The sequence below is a fragment of the Mustelus asterias genome, chromosome 23 (genome assembly GCF_964213995.1).
Source record: "Mustelus asterias chromosome 23, sMusAst1.hap1.1, whole genome shotgun sequence".
NCBI classification, from domain to species: Eukaryota; Metazoa; Chordata; class Chondrichthyes; order Carcharhiniformes; family Triakidae; genus Mustelus; species Mustelus asterias.
The window spans coordinates 50,102,108-50,121,635 of record NC_135823.1 but is presented as its reverse complement, the minus strand read 5'-3'; the positions used below and the strand labels follow the sequence as shown (position 1 = coordinate 50,121,635).

Below are 19,528 nucleotides of genomic sequence, written 5' to 3'. Positions count from 1 at the left end.
AATTGCTTCCCAGCACTCTTGCGTTTATATATGAAAATAATAATCAGTTGGGTGGGTGGGTGGATAGGGGAAGGGAAGCTAGATCCTGCATTCAGGAACAGACCTGTTGTCTGGGAAAAGTGGGCTAAGTTCACTGCTCAACTCCTGTCCCAAAATCAGGTGTCCTTTTTAAACTCTGGGGACTGCTGTTCGGCAGTTTAAAAAAAAAATCTGGGTAAATAATATTTCAAACTGCTTTACTTCCAAACAGAATATTGAAAGAGAGCAGTAAATTTACTTTGCTCATTTGTAACAGAAACCTGTGAATACAGCATTAAATTTAGACACAATATCACGGGCACTCAATTCATTCAATCTGTTTATGTACACAACATAATCTAGAGAATTTGTACATGCAAAAGCATTGATAATACATACAATCTGAAGGTATAGAATCTACATGGATACATAGCACTGATAATCCATGCACAAACTATTGTGAAAGCTTATATACATACATTAGCATATACAATCCATACACACAATCCACATACACACATTCAGTGAGCTGATGATCTATCCACGGCCTCAAGAGTAGAGGACACGAGTCAAACCTTAAACACCTCAATGTCCCAGATTGTGCCTGTGGTGCAGTACGTAGCATCTGCAGAAAGACATGGGGACACACACACACGGGAGGTGATGGCCCAGTGGTATTATTGCTAGACTATTAATCCAGAAACTCAGCTAATGTTCCGGGTTCGAATCCTGCCACTGCAGATGGTGGAATTTGAATTCAATTTTTTTTTTTTAAATCAGGAAGTAAGAATCTACCGATGACTATGAAACCATTGTCGATTGTCAGAAAAGCCCATCTGGTTCACCAATGCCCTTTACAGAAGGAAATCTACCATCCTTACCTGTTCTGACTTACATGTGGCTCCAGAGCCACAGCAATGTGGTTGACTCTCAACTGCCCTTCAAGGGCAACCAGGGATGGGCAATAGAGGGACACTGTAGTATTGTAGGAAGCAACAACATTACTCCAGGTTCTTTTCCCAGTCACTCATCACTAACATCAGGCACAAACTGGGTTGAGACAGCGACACCTGTGTCCCACAAATGAATGAAAAATACCACACAAAATAATTTCTATTCAGAGGCATAACTTCCTCTCCCAGTGATGTTGCATCTACAGCTTCAGAACGGAAATAATTTCACAATAAGGAACAGGCACACACAGTTCTCAAGTTCAACTCGAAGTGGTTGAACAATGGCGTTTCCACTGAGACTTGGAAAGATTCTCTTCCTTTACCTTCAAGCTGCGAGCCTTCACATAACAGGTGAGAAATTCTTCGACTCATTTCCAGCTCTGGCCTTCCAAATGAAGAGCCTGCCTCATGACAAGGTGGGCATCGAGTGGATTATAACATTCCTTAGATAGCTCCCCCTTGTCATGTTTGAGCCCAGACTGGGAATGTAAAACAACAAATTAACAATGAGAGGCACCACTGCCAAGCTCAACCCAGTTTGTGCCCGATGTTAGTGAAGAGTGACTGGGAAAAGAAACCTGGAGTGATGTTGTTGCTTCCTACAATACTGCAGTGTCCCTCTATTGGGATCAAGTAACAGAGTGCAGGGTGGGGTGGGGTGTGGTGGGTGGAGTTGAACCTGCGACCTGTATAGTTTAGAAACTGGTACAATCTTCCACACTGATTGGACATGAAAATAAAGAGAACAGAAAGATAGAGGAACTAGAGTTGGGAAATGTGATTAAGACTAATTGACCACATGAAGGGTAAACTCCACTAAGGACTTGTTGGGGGGGGGGGGGGGAGGGGAGGGGGTGGTGTTCATGTGGAATGGGTTATTTCTGTATTGCTACTTCTGCTGGAAGTGTAAAGGGAGCTTCACTGCTGAACCTGCCCTGAAAGTGCTGAAAGTGTAGAGGGAGCTTTATTCTGTATTTGACCGAGTAATAATCCTGTCCTGGGAGTCTTTGATGGAATATACAGCGAGCTTTACTCTGTATCTAACCCTGTGCTGCACCTGTCCTGGGAGTGTTTGATGGGGACAGTGTAGAGGGAGTTTTGCTCTATATCTAACCCCATACTGAACCTACCCTGGGAGTGCTGCACTGTTGGAGGTGTTGTCTTTCAGGTGAGATCTTAAACTTGGTCTCATCTGCCTGTTCAGGTGGATATAAAGGATCCTAGGGCATATTCAAAGAAGAGTAAGGAGTTCTCCTGGTGCCTGTATCAACGTTTTGCCCACAACCAACATCATTAAAAATAAATGGAATGCTTATTTGTACCAACAAGATCTTACTGTACACAAAATGGATATCATATTTTCTTACACAAGAACAGTAACAACACATTGTAATATTTTTTACATGAAGTGCGTTGGGATAGTTCTGAGAAAGTTTGTAAGGGTCTGTTTAAATCTCCCTTATGTTTACTCTAAGTGCTAATCCACCTTTTTTTGGGAAGTAGTCGGGCATAGAACAAATAAATTTTTTTTGTTGCAAAGTTGTTGCTGTTGGCAGGAATTAACCACAACCTGAGTCATAATTCTGTTTTTTTTGTTAAACTGAAAAGAGCCAGCTCCTTCAGAGCTGGGTGTCTGCAAATAAGAGTAACAACAATTCTGTTATTCTATTTTAGAAATGATTAAAGATTTCTTAAAATAATTTTTAACCAGGTAAATGGAATCATTTCTGGAACAAAAATATTTCGCCAGGAGCGTTTTGTGAATTAGTGTTCAGAGAGGACAAAAATATCTCACAAAAACGTTCATGAAAAGAAAGACAAAAAGTAGGACAACATTTGCCATAAAGACAGCCAGTAAAATATGAAATAATGAGAAATCTGGGACAGGTGTTTCTCCAGGAGCAGCTACTGTAATCCAATTAGGTTATTCATAAAATCCCAGAATAGTTACAGCACAGAAAGAGGCTATCTAGCCTGTCATATTTGTCCTGTCTGAAGGGGCTTAGTTAACTGGCATCTGACAAAAAAGTGTTGAATATAATTGTCACTAAAAATTATTAGTTCTGCAGATAAAAGCCCCCACTTCCTCAATTGCCCAATATTGGACTATTTATACAAGCATAATAAATGCCAGGAACTCAATTCTGCTCTCTGTAAGATTGCATAACTTCTGCTTACGTGAAACACAGTCACGGGGAGGGGCTCCTGGCAAAAGATCAATTTTGTCCTCTCTTGAATGGCATCAACCCATGTCACACAGTCTTGCCCAAAGTTTATTTCCCTCACTAGCTTAGACAGGAAGTGTCACCAGCTAGTTGGTTGTGTTCGGGGGGTTGGGAGTAGGCCAAAGAGCCTCCGTCTGAGACAGCACCATGGTTGGCACTACTGCCTCACAGAGCCAGGGACCTGATTTTCATTCTGGCCTCGGTGACTGAGTAGAGTTTGCAAGTTCTCCCCGTGTGTGGGTTTCCTCTGGGTGCTCCGGTTTCCTCCCACAGTCCAAAGATGTGCAGGTTAGGTGGATTGGCCATGGTAAGTGAGCAGGGTTATAGGGATAGGGCGCAGGCTGGGCAAGATGCTCTTTCAAAGAGTCAGTGCAGGCTTGATGGGCCGAATGACCTCCTTCGGCACTGTAGGGGTTCTATGTCCCCAACAAGAGAGAATTTAACCAAAATCCCTTGATACTCAATGGCATACCATCACCGTACTCCCCCATCACCATTGACTAGAAACCGCCCAAATGGATACTATGCAAGAACAAAGAACAATACAGCACAGGAACAGGCCCTTCGGCCCGCCAAGCCCGTGCCGCTCCCTGGTCCAAACTAGACCATTCTTTTGTATCCCTCCATTCCCACTCCGTTCATATGGCTATCTAGATAAGTCTTAAAAGTTCCCAGTGTGTCTGCCTCCACCACCTTGCCCGGCAGCGCATTCCAGGCCCCCACCACCCTCTGCATAAAATACGTCCTTCTGATATCCGTGTTAACCTCCCCCCCCCCCCCTCACCTTGAACCTATGACCCCTCGTGAACGTCACCACCGACCTGGGAAAAAGCTTCCCACCGTTCACCCTATCTATGCCTTTCATAATTTTATACACCTCTATTAGGTCACCCCTCATCCTCCGTCTTTCCAGTGAGAACAACCCCAGTTTACCCAATCTCTCCTCATAACTAAGCCCTTCCATACCAGGCAACATCCTGGTAAACCTCCTCTGCACTCTCTCTAAAGCCTCCACGTCCTTCTGGTAGTGTGGCGACCAGAACTGGATGCAGTATTCCAAATGCGGCTGAACCAACGTTCTATACATCTGCAACATCAGACCCCAACTTTTATACTCTATGCCCCGTCCTATAAAGGCAAGCATGCCATATGCCTTATTCACTACCTTCTCCACCTGTGACGTCACCTTCAAGGATCTGTGGACTTGCACACCCAGGTCCCTCTGCGTATCTACACCCTTTATGGGTTCTGCCATTTATCGTATAGCTCCCCCGTACGTTAGTTCTACCAAAATGCATCACTTCACATTTATCTGGATTGAACTCCATCTGCCATTTCTTTGCCCAAATTTCCAGCCTATCTATAACCTTCTATAGCCTCTGACAATGTTCCTCACTATCTGCAAGTCCTGCCATTTTCGTGTCGTCCGCAAACTTACTGATCACCCCAGTTACATCTTCTTCCAGATCGTTTATATAAATCACAAACAGCAGAGGTCCCAATACAGAGCCCTGCGGAACACCACTAGTCACAGGCCTCCAGCCGGAAAAAGACCCTTCCACTACCACCCTCTGTCTTCTGTGACCAAGCCAGTTCTCCACCCATCTAGCCACCTCCCCCTTTATCCCATGAGATCCAACCTTTTGCACCAACCTACCATGAGGGACTTTATCAAACGCCTTACTAAAGTCCATATAGACGACATTCACAGCCCTTCCCTCGTCAACCATTCTAGTCACTTCTTCAAAAAACTCCACCAGGTTAGTGAGGCATGACCTCCCTCTCACAAAACCATGCTGACTATCGTTAATGAGTTTATTCCTTTCTAAATGCGCATACATCCTATCTCTAAGAATCCTCTCCAACAACTTCCCTACCACGGACGTCAAGCTCACCGGCCTATAATTTCCCGGGTTATCCTTCCTACCCTTCTTAAATAACGGGACCACATTAGCTATCCTCCAATCCTCTGGGACCTCACCTGTGTCCAGTGGCGAGACAAAGATTTGCGTCAGAGGCCCAGCGATTTCATCTCTCGTCTCCCTGAGCAGCCTTGGATAGATTCCATCAGGCCCTGGGGATTTGTCAGTCTTTATATTCCCTAAAAAACCTAACACTTCCTCCCTTGTAATGGAGATTTTCTCTAATGGGTCAACACTCCCCTCCGAGACACTCCCAGTCAACACATCCCTCTCCTTTGTGAATACCGACGCAAAGTATTCATTTAGGATCTCCCCTACTTCTTTGTGCTCTAAGCATAATTCCCCACTTTTGTCCCTGAGAGGTCCGATTTTTTCCCTGACAACCCTTTTATTCCTAACGTATGAATAAAATGCCTTGGGATTCTCCTTAATCCTGTCTGCCAAGGACATTTCGTGACCCTTTTTGCCCTTCTAATTCCTCGTTTGAGTTCTTTCCTACTTTCTTTGTATTCCTCCAGAGCTTCCTCCGTTTGTAGCTGCCTGGACCGAACGTACGCCTCTCTTTTCTTTTTGACCAATCCCTCAATTTCCCTGGTTATCCACGGTTCTCGAATCCTACCCTTCCTATCCTTCTTTCTGAAGAACAAGTCAGAGGCTGTGAATTCTGCTAGCTGACTCCCCAAAGCCTGTCCACCAACCACAGTGCACAAGTTAGGAGGGGGATGGGACATTTTCCACTTGTTTGTTGTCCCAACGCTAAAGAAGCTCAGCACCATCCAGGACAAAGCAACCATCCACCATCTTAAAACATTCATTGCTTCCACCAACAATGCACAGTGGCAGCAGTGCGCACCATCTACAAACAGCACTACAGCTACTCACCAAGGCTCCTTCAACAGCACCTTCAAAATCCGTAATCCTTACCATCTAGAAAAACAAGGGCAGCAGACATCTGGGAACAACGCAACCTGCAAGTTCCTCGCCAAATCACATACCATCCTGATCCTGGAAATATCCTGCCCTTCCTTCACCGTCGCTGGATCAAAATCCTGGAACTCCCTCCCAGCACTGTGGCTGGACCATAATGGTTCAAGGCGGCGGATCACCACCACCAACAATGGAGGATGGGCAATAAATGTTGGCCTTGTCGGCAACACTCATATCGAATGAGCGAATAATACAACCTTCTTCCCGCCAGTAAAATTAAGTTTAGTCACTAGAGTCTTTCTTCATGATCTAACCTGTTAAAGTCTGGAATCATAGAGTCACTCTTACTAATATAGCTCCTCATAGGTTGACCAAACTATGCCAGAGATGAGAATTGGCCTCGACATTGATCTTCTACCCTATCAGTATAACTTGTTCTGATTTATAATCCAATATCCCCTTTTTAGATGTAGCCCAGTATTGGCTTAATAACTGCTTCACAAATATGATCAATAATCAACTTGAAACCCTTTTAATTTCCGCTATCTAAATATAATAAATAGTTTAGGGGTCTCAGAAGATTTCCCAGGATGTCCAGGACATTTCCTTGAAAGTATCTCAAGGAGTTTTCCCTATGAGGGTCCCTGGACACATCCTTGTGGAACAGCACCAGTCACACTGTTCCTGCCAGTGCTCATTCCATTTGTAATTTCTGGAACCATGTAAATTCTCCAATCCACATTAACTTTCCGACCCCAGCCCTGCACAAGGAAATTTCCCAAATACCCTTCCAGTGCCCACATGGGTATTTGGAATTAGTGAGTAAGGGGTGGGGAAAGGTTGCGAAGGGAAGAGATGCTGTGGGGGTCGGGAGGGCGTAGGGGAAATTCCTTGCAAATTAATGTGGAGTTTCTAGCTTAAGGCTGTGTTGCTATTGTAATGAACACTGTTAATTGGATAATTTAATACTGAACAATTTTATTTCATAAGAGTACATTCATATGTTATCACATCTCAAAGTATTTCACACAGCATAACTTGCTTGAGGTACAGTGTTAGGGACAAAATCATTTTGCATATACTAAGATCCTAAACATAGGAATTGTAATTTTGTAGTGCTTCTGACTGCAGGACATCCCAAAATGCTTTACAGTCAATGAAATGCTTGGGAAGTATAGTCAGTGTTGTAATGAAGGGAAATAAATGGGCTAAATGATCAATTAATTTAGGATAGTGTAGGATCAGGGAGCACAATCTAAAGAGTAAAACTAGATCTTTCAGGAATTAAATTAGGAAACACTTTGACACACAAAGGTTGGTAGAAGTTTGGAACTCGCGACCACAAACAGCACTTGACGCTAGATCAATATTAATGCTGCTTCAATTATTAAATTTAAATTTGAGATTAAGATTTGAGATGCAGTAAAAAGGGTTTTAACTGCTTGGCTAAACTCTGTAAGAAGTCTCACAACACCAGGTTAAAGTCCAACAGGTTTATTTGGCAGGTTTATTTGTGCTGTCAAATAACCCTGTTGGACTTTAACCTGGTGTTGTGAGACTTCTTACTGTGTCCACCCCAGTCCAACGCCGACATCTCCACATCATGGATAAACTCTTCCAGCTGTGTGCTTAAGTGATGAAAATGAATTAGCTAGGACCTCTAGGCTTGTTTAGGATGATGACTTTTTTAAAATGTAGATGTGTCAGTTATTTTGAAAAATAATGGTTGCTAGTTTGTACTTGTTGTTTTTTTGTGCCTTTTTAAATACTGTGGGATCGAGGAAATTAATACTGTGTGTGTTGAGGCTTTAAGTTTAACGGAGGGGTGATTGATTATTGAGGGTATTGATGAATTCTTCTAATTCTGCTTCTGTGCGGGTCCAAATACCCCATATGTCAACACAAATACAGATGGTAATGTTACTACATGACAGCATTGTCTAATAAAGGATTCAATGAGAATTAAAAAGCAGCCCCTGAAAATCATTAAACAGCCCTCATAAATCAACAAGTAAAGCTGCAAAGAAATCTAGTTTTAAGTACAAGCTTAGCATTTGGTTTCATACTTCACCATCTAGTGGATCAGAAGTTTAATATTCTTGACCATCATTGCACTCAATCAAGGAAGTGGAGAGGACACTCCTGACTTGTGCCTTTTATAGATAGTGGAAAAGCTTTGGGGGGGAGTAAAACAGCACAGATTATTCAGCCTCTGACCCGTTCTCGAAATTTGCAAAATCTCACCAACTGTCCTGTCTGGAGACACTACACATCTCTTTAACCTGTGCTTAACCCTCTCTCCACTCACATTGTCTGTACCTTTAAGACTTGATTACCTGTAAAGACTCGCATTCCAACCATCATTTTGTAAATTGAGTTTGTGTCTTTATGTGCCCTGTTTTTGAACTGAAATCCCACTCACCTGATGAAGGAGCAGCGCTCCGAAAGCTAGTGGCTTTTGCTACCAAATAAACCTGTTGGACTTTAACTTGGTGTTGTGAGACGTCTTACTGTGTTTACCCCAGTCCAACGCTGGCATCTCCACATCACCGTTCTTGAAGCCAGAATATTTATAAGGCTGGTTCTGTCAAGTTTCTGGTCAACAATAACCGCCCCCCCCCCCCCACCCATGTTGATGGGGGAAGGATTCAACAGAGGTGAATGTGACGTGGAGATAGTGAGATTCTCTTATTTGGTCATTCTCTAGCACTTGTATGGTGCAAATGTTGCTTGCCACTTATCAGCACAAGCCAGAATGGGCTGGCTGATCTTTTCTGATGCTGTGTTTAACATTGAATATTCAGCAGCAAGGAAAGGCGGAATGAAATAACAATGCGTATTCCCAACAGGCTTTGCTGCTCAAGAATGTACTGTAACCGTCAACCAAGAACCTTTCATTGAAGGACACTTGAACCATAACGTGACAATTAGCTGCACTTACACTTCCAACGGTTGCATGGGTGATGCCAACGTGCTGTGGTTCATGATCAACAACAAAGGAGCGATAAACATATGTTCGGGAGTCTGTTCAAACACAGTGTCTAACAGCAGGTTCACTCTGTCTGCCTCGACTTCTTTGAGAATTCAACAGGTGACCCACAATGACAGTGGTGTGTATTACTGTGGTGTAGCTTTCAAGGGGTCGTCCTCATTCAAGTCCAAACAAACAGGAAACGGTACAACGCTAGTGGTCAAAGGTCAGTACACAGATTTGAGGTTTCCTGACTCAGCTGCTGTCACAACAGGGATTGTTGGGATTGTGGTCGGTGCAGACTCGATGGGCTGAATGGCCTCTTTCTGTACTGTAAGGTTTCTGTGATCGGGCAGCATTGTTGGTGTACAAACGTTAACAAACACTACACTTGAACTTAGCCAAAAGGCTAAGAAGTGTTGGACCATCCTGTACACATTTGTGGAAACATTTGTACAGATTAAGCGAATGGGCATAACCGTAGTGGGTAGTTGGGGGTGGACAGTGGGCGGACTCGAATCAAAGGCCTGGTTAGGAAGTTGGTAGAATGGATGGAGATCAGGAGTAAGATAATGGGCCGGTGTTCTAATTAGCAGGATGTGGAACATAGGAATTAGGAGCAGAAGGCGGCAAATTCAGCCCTTCGAGCCTGCTCTGCCATTCAATCAGATCATGGCTGATCTCTCCCTGGTCTCAAATCCACTTCCCCACCTATTCCCCAAATCTCTAACCCAGTTTTTATCAAAAATATATCCATCTCCTTTTTGAAACCATTTGATGATATGGACTCCACCGTGCCATGGGGCAGCAAGTTCCACAAATTCATCACCATCTGCGAGTAGATGTTCTTCCTCATCTCAGTTTTAAATCTACTGCCTCTCAACCTATACCTGTGACTTCTTGTTCTACATTGCCCCATAAGAGGAAACATTTAGTCTATGTTTACTCTATCAATCCCTTTTAGAATTTTATATACCTCGATCAGATCCCCTCTCATCCTTCTAAACTCCAGCGAGTACAAGCCCAAACTGTTAATCTCCCCTCATACGTCAACCCTTCCATCCCTACAAATAAACTGGTGAACCTCCTCTGAACTGCCTCCAATGCCACCACATCCTTCCTCAAGTAAGGAGACCAAAACAGGACACAATACCCCAGATGTGGTCTCACTAACACCCTATACAATTGTAACAACAGTTCTCTACTTTTATACTCCAGTCCTTTTGACTTGTGACCAGTGATGTCCTGCAAAGGAGACTCAACTATTCACTTTATCCAATGGAATAGAATAGAAAGCCACAACCAACGTGGGCAAATGTGAGGTCATGCACTTTGGATCTAAAATGAATGGAACAGGGTGCTTTCTAAATGATGAAAAGCCAGAAATAGTGGAGGTCCAATAGGGATTTGGTGGTGGTGTCCAGATACATAGCTCATTAAAATATCCATAAACAGGTCATCAAAAGGCTAATGGAATGCTGATCTTCACCTGATACAAAAGGGCAGGAATCATGCTTCAGCTATGCTAAGCCCTGGTTAGATCACATGTGGGGTACGTGAGCAGTGCTGGACATCACACACAGTATTAGCCTTGGAGGGAGTGCAATATAGGTTTATCAGAATGACATCTGGACTTCAAGAGTTAAGCTACAAGGAGACACTACACATGCCAGGGTTGTATTCCCTGGAATTTACAAGGTGGGGGGTGTTCTAATCAACATTTTCAAGATATTAAAAGGAAACAGACAGGCGAGATTGGGAGCAACTATTTCCGCTGGTTGGGGTGTCTGAGACGAAGGGGAATAGTCTAAAAGGTTAGAGCCAAATTTTTCAGGTATATGTGTGGAGGGGGGGTGGGGGGGTTGTGGTGATAGCAATGTTTAAGATTATGAAAAAGGGTTGATAGGGTGCACAGGGATGCTTCCGCTTGTGGGGGAAACCAAAATCAGGGGGCCAAAATCTTCAAGTCACTAATAAAATAAATAAGGAATGCAGTCTTTAGAATGTGAAGCTTAGTACCGCACGGAGTAGTTGAGGTGGATAGTTTAGGTGCATTTTAAGGGGGAACTAAATAAAGATATGAAGGAAGAAGTAATAGAATAATATGCTGATAGGATTAGACAGTGTGGAGCATTAAAATACCAGCATGGACTAGCTGAGCCAAATGGCCCGTTTCTGTGCTGTGTGTCACTTGCAATTCCTCTTTCCTTGGCTCCTGCTTCTCCCCTGCCCTGTCTCTAATCAGGACCTTTCCAGGCTGGCTCTAACCACCACCCTTTGTCAGGACAGGTGACAGTGCATTTGACAGGCTGCCCTATCATTATCCTGAGCCACTCCCCAATCAGAGCTCCTGGGAAGTAGAGGAACATCAGGAACTGTGACAACTCTGTTTAGAGAAGTACAACAAACTAAATTGCAATAAAAAAGATAACGTAAGCTTGGAAATTCTGGCCAATGACTAAGATGTTCTGGCGAAGACTGATTAAGAGATGTGTGTGTTTTTAATTGCAGATGCAATGGGATCAGATCTATGGCTCCAATCAACACTGATAATCATTCTCTCCCTATACAGCATCTGCATCACCATTCTCCTTGTAGTGAGTTGCTGACAGCTCATTTCAACTTCTTCTCTATTGTCTTCCCAAGAAAGCACATTTGGACAGAGAACATAAACAAGCTAAAAAAGAAATGGAATTTTGGGGCAGCTCAGCGATCTTTTTTAATTCATTCTTGGGATGTGGGCATACCAGCCAGTCCGGAATGTATTGCCCATCCCTCCTGCCACTGGGAACAGTTTCTCCTTATTTACTCTAGCAAAATCTCTCTTAATTTTGAGCATCTCTATTAAATCTGCCCTTGGCCTTCTCTGCTCTAAGGAGAGCAATCCCTACTTCTCCAAATACTGAAGTCCCCCATTCCTGCTGGTCATTCCAGCAAATCTCCTTTGCATCCTCTCCAAGGCCTCAGTATCCTCCCAATGTGTGGTACCCAGAATACTCCAGTTGGAGCTCAACCAGTGTTTTCTAAAAGGTTTACCATTCACCCCTTGCTTTAGTACTCGAACCCTCTGTTTATATTGCTATGTATCCATTTTGTTTTTAAAGACTTGTTTATGTGAACCCCAAGGTGTTGCTGTTCCTGAACCCTTTCAAAATACCATTGTTGCAAGTAATTTTTTTTAAATATTTTCATTCTGATGCGGGTAATGCCACCATTTATTGCCTATCCCTAGTTGCCCCGAGAAGCTGAGGGTGCAACGAAATGACTTGCCAGACCCCTTTAATCAATCACACTGGTGTGGGACTGGAGTCACACAGTTCTAGACTCGGTAAGGACAACAGGTTTCCTTCCCTAAGGGACAACAGTGAACCAGTTGGGTTTGACAAAAATCAAACCAGCTTAAATGATCACTTTAATTGATCCCAGTTATTTTTATTTCCAATTTAATTTTCTTAAACTGCATTCAAAACCTAAAATTCACCTCCTCCGACTCACTAGCCCCAGCCTCTGGTTTACTAATCTAGCAACATAACCAGTGCTGCCAAAAGATATTGCCATGCGTAATGCATTGTAACTGATAATAACAGTAAATGAAAATTCGTTAGTGTTATTTGCTTGATTTGGGTGGTTTAAATGGTGAGAACTAAACTTGGGGAATATGTGTAACAAAGGTTAATGATGCAGCCTCCATAATCTCACTGGTCTTTATCTTTCTACAGCAAACCATCAGGTCGATGCAGAAGGATAATTCTATTCATAACCACAGCAGCAACATTGTAAGTAGATATTGTTAACCTTTTAATTGGAAATGCATTAATCTTTTAAGAATGGTGTTGAGGCTTTGTCCGTCTAAATAGCTCATTTAACTCTAACTATTGGGATCTTTCAGGGTAGTAATTGGCAGATACCTTTGTTATTGCGCTTCAAAACATTGCTCATTGGCTGGGACATTCTGAGGGGGTGAATGGTGCAATATAATGTAGACCCTTTCTTTCAGAGTCAAATAACCCTCCACTTAGGCTCAATCAGCTATTTCACAATCAAATTGTGCCTATCCTCCTCCTTATGCCAGGGCACCGGTTGATAAACACCAATGTCAGCCATGGTTCAGTGGGTAGCACTCACACGGGGAGGCGATGGCCTAGTGGTATTATCACTAGACTATTAATCCAGAAACTCAGCTCAAGTTCTGAGAACCTGGATTCGAATCCCGCCACGGTAGATGGTGGAATTTGAATTCAATAAAAATATCTGGAATTAAGAATCTACTGATGATCATGAAAGGATTGTCAGAAAAACCCATCTGGTTCACTAATGTCCTTTAGGGAAGGAAATCTGGCATCCTTACCTGGTCTGGCCTACATGTGACTCCAGAGCCACAGCAATGCGGTAGACTCTCAACTGCCCTTGGACAACTAGGGATGGGCAATAAATGCCAGTGACGTCCATGTCCCACGAATGAATAAAAAAAAACTGTCCTCCAGGTCAGAAAGTTGTGAGCTCAAGTCCCAATCCAAAGACTTGAAGACAAAAATCAAGGCTGACAGTCCCAATGCTGAGAGAGTGCTGTACTGCTGGAGGCGGCTAGCTTTCAGCAAAGATGTTAAACCAAGGCCTTGTCTGCCCCTTTGGGTGGGTTTAGATGGCACAAATTTGAAGAATAGCAGGGGGGTTCACTCCAATGTACTTATTCCTCAATGATTATTAAACAGGTTTATTGTGATTGGCAAATTTGTGGGAGCTTGCTCTGCACAAGTTGACTGCCACAGTGACTACATAACAAGAAGTATTTCATTGCCTTTAAAGCACTTTAGGGTGTCTTGTGATTGTGAAAGGAACAATCAAAGTGCAAGTTTTCTCTACTCAATTTGTCCCTCCTACTTCCCTTTCTGTGCCTGACTGTTTTCTGTTCACTGCCCACACAGCCTGATGAAAAGGAGAAAAGTCGAGTTTGCAAAGACCTTGCGCAGGAGTTCAACAGAAAATACAGACAAACCCAGCAGACAGCATTAGTAAGTGCAGAATGAATGAGAATCCGGGTGGATCTAGCCTCTACTTGTAAAGAACTCTGTACAGAGAGTTTGAGAGAAAGCAGGTTCCTGCTGAATTGAGTCATTGACTCCCCCCGGGTGAGATTGTAATTCATTCAGAACCCGTTCCATTGTACAGAGTTAAGATCATGCGGCCCATGAGGTTTTGAAACATGAGTGTCTTGGGGAAGGTTTACAGTTTCAGAGTGACCGCTGACAAATGCTGTTAACTTTGCTCTGTTACATACCAACAGAAACCAGACTAGTGGAAAACTAGGATGAGGAAACGCAAGGGGTGTGTTACAGACCCTCCTGCACATATTATCTGGCAATATCCCCCTAAACCCACCCATCAAAGAACAAAGAACAAAGAACAGTACAGCACAGGAAACAGGCCCTTCGGCCCTCCAAGCCTGTGCCGCTCCTTGGTCCAACTAGAACCAATCGTTTGTATCCCTCCATTCCCAGGCTGCTCATGTGACTATCCAGGTAAGTCTTAAACGATGTCAGCGTGCCTGCCTCCACCACCCTACTTGGCAGCGCATTCCAGGCCCCCACCACCCTCTGTGTAAAAAACGTCCCTCTGATATCCGAGTTATACTTCGCCCCTCTCAGCTTGAGCCCGTGACCCCTCGTGATCGTCACCTCCGACCTGGGAAAAAGCTTCCCACTGTTCACCCTATCTATACCCTTCATAATCTTGTACACCTCTATTAGATCTCCCCTCATTCTCCGTCTTTCCAAGGAGAACAACCCGAGTCTACCCAATCTCTCCTCATAGCTAAGACCAGTGCCATCATTATATCCTGCAGCTGATTGTTTTAGGATCAGTTACTGAATGAGGATTAATCTGTTTGAACTCTCTCACAGGATGTGGGTGTCGCTGTCTAGGCCAGCATTCATTAATAGCCCCGAGGTAGTGGTGTTGAGCCACCTCCTTGAACTGTAGCAATGTGTGTAATGTAGGTACACCCACAGTGCTGTTAGGCAGGGCATCCCAGGATTTTGACCCAGTGAAAGAACGACGATATAGGATGTCCTGACACCATCTGGAGGGGAACTTGTGTTCCTATATGCCTGCTGCCCTTGTACTTTGAAGTACTGAGGTCATAGGATTTGGAAGGTGCTGTTGACAGAGGCTTGGCATGTTGCTTCAATGCACCTTGTAACTGGTACACACTGCTGCCACGATGTACCAGTGGTGGAGAGAATGCCAATCAAGTTGCCTGCTGTGTCTTGGGGTGGAGTGTTGAACTTCTTCAGTTCACACATCCAGACAAGCGGAGAATATTGCATCACAACCCTCACTGCATTAGACGGGTACCTGTTGGTCTCAACAGACTGACCCATTGAAACTGGTTCCAATTTAGCCACTCGTGGTTTGGATAGTGGACCAAGATTTTGCAGTGGCATATCAAGCTGGTGGATCACAGACGCAGCAAGATAATTTATTACCATGCCACTCCTTAGTGAATCCTCAAATCACTGCGAGACTGATTGGAAAGGGGGCCAGCAGTTGAGATGCACACTTAGTGAGTGTGTCACTGTCCTCTCATCTTGCCTCCCCTCACCAACCCTCAGTGTCCCCCATCACTCCCAGCTACTTGACTCCAATCTTGATCCAACGCAAAGCAAAGTGTAGCCTGAGCCCTGCGTTGAAACACATTGAGGAACAGTCAGTCCCAAGCACAACTTGAGAATACTTTCACCCCATTATACTTGTGCTGCCAGGCTGGATAGTGCTGGCTGAATAGTGCTGGCTGCTTCGATGCTATTTCTAATGTGATCACGTGGTATAACTGTGTCTATTCTGCTCTTTGTATTTATAGCAAGAGGTGCAACCTGATTGTGTTCACTTTGACGACACCATCTATCAAAATGCCTGAGAATTCAATCACCAAACATGAGGGATAAATGTACAGTTCCAGGGCACGACAGAGAATTTGATCACAGGTGAAATAATAATGATGCCAGATGGGGTTTTCTTCCAATCATATTTTTTCAAGACGGTGATAATGGACATTAATGCAACTAGAAAAGAAAATAAAGGAAATCCACGGTCAACAAGCTCAACCATCAGGCAGCAATGCAGGACGAGATTCAGATCTGTGTTTAATCCAGGAAAGTGCAGATTTTCACTCTGACGTGGTCTACTGGTCATATCTGAACATTGCTTTTCTATACTTCAACCTACCCCCGCACTGGGTGACTTCAGAGCAGAACCTGAAGCCTTTTCTGAATTGTTAACTGCCAACACGTGTCAGATTGATCAGAGGTCAACAGCAAACTCATTGTTTCCAGGGTTATCTGCTGTTCAATTTGCCTTCCATGGTCAGAGGGCTTTCATTGGTTTTGAACAGAATCCTTGGGACAGCTACAACAACTTTCAAAGCTCAAAACCATCCAAGATGAAGCAGCACGCTCGATCGGCACCCCATCCACCATCGTACCATCCATAAGACACCCAGTAGTAATTCAGCAACCCTCCAACAGCATCTTCCAAACTTGTTGCCTGCTACCACCTGGCAGAACAAGGGCAGAGGTGCATGGGAACACCACCAGCTGCAGGTTCATCTCTAAGTCACACACCATCCTGACTAGGAACTAAATCGCCATTCCTTTACTGTCACCTAACTAAGAACAACATCACTGATCCTTCAGTGTCGCCTGACTAGGAACAACATCACTGATCCTTCAGTGTCGCCTGATTAGGGACTATAATTGCCATTCCTTCACTGTCCCTGAATTGAACTCCTGGAATGGATTCCTAACAGCACTGTGGGTGTACGTACACCACATGGACTGCAGCGGATCGAGGCAGCAACTCACTGCCACTTTCTCAAGAGTAATTAGGGATGGGCAATAAATGCTGGCCTTGCCAGTGACACCCACAACCCAAGAAGAAATATTCAAAAAGCACTCGGGAACACAAAAGCTGTTTGACTACAGTAGCTATCACTTGTCACCTTATGTCATAAGAACATAAGAAATAGGAGCAGGAGTAGGCCATCTGGCCCTTCGAGCCTGCCCCGCCATTCAACAAGATCATGGCTGATCTGAAGCGAATCAGTTCCACTTACCCGCCTGCTCCCCATATCCCCTAATTCCCTTATCGATCAGAAAACTATCTACCCGTGATTTAAACATATTCAACGAGGAAGCCTCCACCACTTCAATGGGCAGAGAATTCCAGAGATTCACTACCCTCTGAGAGAAGAAGTTCCCCCTCAACTCTGTTCTGAACCGGCCCCCCCTTATTTTGAGGCTGTGCCCTCTAGTTCTGGTTTCCCTTCTAAGTGGAAAGAATCTCTCCACCTCTACCCTATCCAGCCCCTTCATTATCTTATATGTCTCTATAAGATCACCCCTCATCCTTCTAAACTCCAACGAGTACAGACCCAATCTGTTTAATCTCTCCTCATAAGCTACACCCCTCATCTCCGGTATCAACCTGGTGAACCTTCTCTGCACTCCCTCCAAGGCCAATATATCCTTTCGCAAATAAGGGGACCAAAACTGCACACAGTACTCCAGTTGCGGCCTCACCAGTGCCTTGTACAGTTGCAGCAAGACCTCCCTGCTTTTATATTCTATCCCCCTCGCGATAAAGGCCAACATTCCATTCGCCTTCTTGATCACCTGCTGCACCTTCAGACTGAGTTTTTGCGATTCGTGCACAAGGACCCCCAGGTCCCTCTGCACAGTCGCACGATGTAATTTTTCTCCATTTAAATAATATTCCAATTTACTATTATTTCTTCCAAAGTGGATAACCTCACATTTGCTAACGTTATATTCCATCTGCCAGATCCTCGCCCACTCGCTCAGCCTATCCAAATCTCTCTGCAGACTTACCACGTCCTCCACGCAATTCGCTTTCCCACTCACCTTCGTGTCATGATTGCTGAACACAGAAGAATGCAGAGAACCTGGCCTGCGCTAGCCGGGAATGTCACTACGATTTCAGTGAAGCCCAGTGTTAAGCAAAACATCAACTGCTTTATTGTGATTGTGCTGTTACTTTTTTTAAGCAGAATTAGTTAATGCTCATTGAAGGGCTTGTTTTTAACAGTGTAGATTTTTATCTGCTGTTGTTTAGTACCAGTACAATAATCTGGTGTTTCCAATGCAAATTGCTGACCAGCTATGGGTGTCCATTTAGCCACATGCACCAATCTCACTCACTCTCACGCAGCGCCACACACACACACATCCAATCACAGAATTGTTACAGCACAGGAGGAGACCATTTGGCCCATTGTGTCTGCACCAGCTCTCCAAATGAGCAATTCACAGTGCCATTCTCCCAATAACCCCACACATTCTTCCTTTACACACAACAGTCTAATTCCTTTTTGAATGCATTGATTGAGCATCACACACTTGGACAGTGCATTCCAGGCCTGAACCACTAGCTGCGTGAAAAAGTCTTTTTTCAAATCTTTTTTACCAATTACTTTCAATCTGTGCACTCCCATTCTTGATTCCTTCACGAGCGGGAACAGTTTCTCCCCATCTACTTTTTCCAGACCCCTTATGATTTTGAACACCTGTCAATTCTCCTCTCAACTTTATTTTCTCCAAGGAAAATAGACCCAATTTCACCAATCTTACTTCCAACTAAAGTTCCTCATCTCTGGAACCATTCTCATGAACCTTTTCTGCACTCTCTCAGATCTCTTCGCATCCTTCCTAAACAAACTGTATGCAATACTACAGATGACGTCGAACTAATATCTTATACAAGACACTGATCAGCGAATTCAATATCCTGATCCTCCCCTTCCTCCCATATCCCTTGATCCCTTTAACCTCTAGAGCTATATCTAATTTCTTCTCGAAATCAGACAACGTTTTGGCCTACATTCTGTGGTAGCGAATTCCACACATTCACCACCCTCTGGGTGAAGAAATTTCTCCTCACCCCAGTTCTAAAAGGTTTATCCCTTATCCTCAAACTATGACCTCTAGTTCTGGACGCCCCCACCATTGTGAATCTACCCTTTCTAACCCTGTTAGAATTTTATAAAGTTTCTATGAGATTCCCTCTCACTCCTCTAAACTCCAGTGAATATAATCCTAACCGACTTAGTCTCTCCTCATATGACAGACCTGCCATCCCAGGAATCAGCCTGGTAAACCTTCACTGTACTCCCTCTATAGCAAGGACATCCTTCATCAGATAAGGACACCAAAACTGCACACAATACTGCAGGTGTGGCCTCACCAATGCCTTATTCAATTGCAGCAAAACATCCCTATTCCTATACTCCAATGCTCTCGCTATGAAGGCCAACCTACCATTTGCCTTCTTCTCTCAACCTGTCCTTCCACCTTCAATGAGTTATGCACACGTATACCCAGGTTCCTCTGCTTCTGCAACCCCTTTGGAGTTGTACCCTCTATTTTCTATTGTCCCTTCATGTTCTTTCCATCAAAATGAATCACTTCACATTTCTCTGCATTGAACTTCATCTGCTAC

The 19,528-nt window shown here is 43.9% G+C and overlaps 2 protein-coding genes across 4 annotated transcripts in view; one reads left to right on the top strand and one right to left on the bottom strand.

Moving 5' to 3' along the window:
• Positions 1–19,528, bottom strand: part of mettl9 (methyltransferase 9, His-X-His N1-histidine) — a 31,439-nt gene that overhangs the window by 2,778 nt on the left and 9,133 nt on the right. The gene's annotated exons all lie outside the window — the stretch shown is intronic.
• Positions 1,210–17,016, top strand: LOC144510391 (immunoglobulin superfamily member 6-like). 2 transcript variants are annotated; one of them, XM_078239831.1, is made up of 6 exons: positions 1,210–1,322; positions 8,895–9,155; positions 11,528–11,613; positions 12,736–12,792; positions 13,942–14,028; positions 15,876–17,016. In XM_078239831.1, the coding sequence occupies exons 1-6, from the start codon at positions 1,253–1,255 to the stop codon at positions 15,930–15,932; spliced, it is 618 nt and encodes a 205-aa protein (XP_078095957.1). In that variant the 5' UTR covers positions 1,210–1,252; the 3' UTR covers positions 15,933–17,016. The 2 variants fall into 2 exon arrangements, with proteins under 2 accessions (XP_078095957.1, XP_078095956.1); XM_078239830.1 differs by having other exon boundaries at positions 8,895–9,242.

Coding starts and splice junctions, on each gene's coding strand:
- LOC144510391 (XM_078239830.1), top strand. CDS start 1,253: ATGGCGTTTCCACTGAGACTTGGAAAGATTCTCTTCCTTTACCTTCAA. Junction 9,243..11,527: donor TACAACGCTAGTGGTCAAAG/GTCAGTACACAG, acceptor TTTTAATTGCAG/ATGCAATGGGATCAGATCTA. Junction 14,029..15,875: donor AAACCCAGCAGACAGCATTA/GTAAGTGCAGAA, acceptor TTGTATTTATAG/CAAGAGGTGCAACCTGATTG.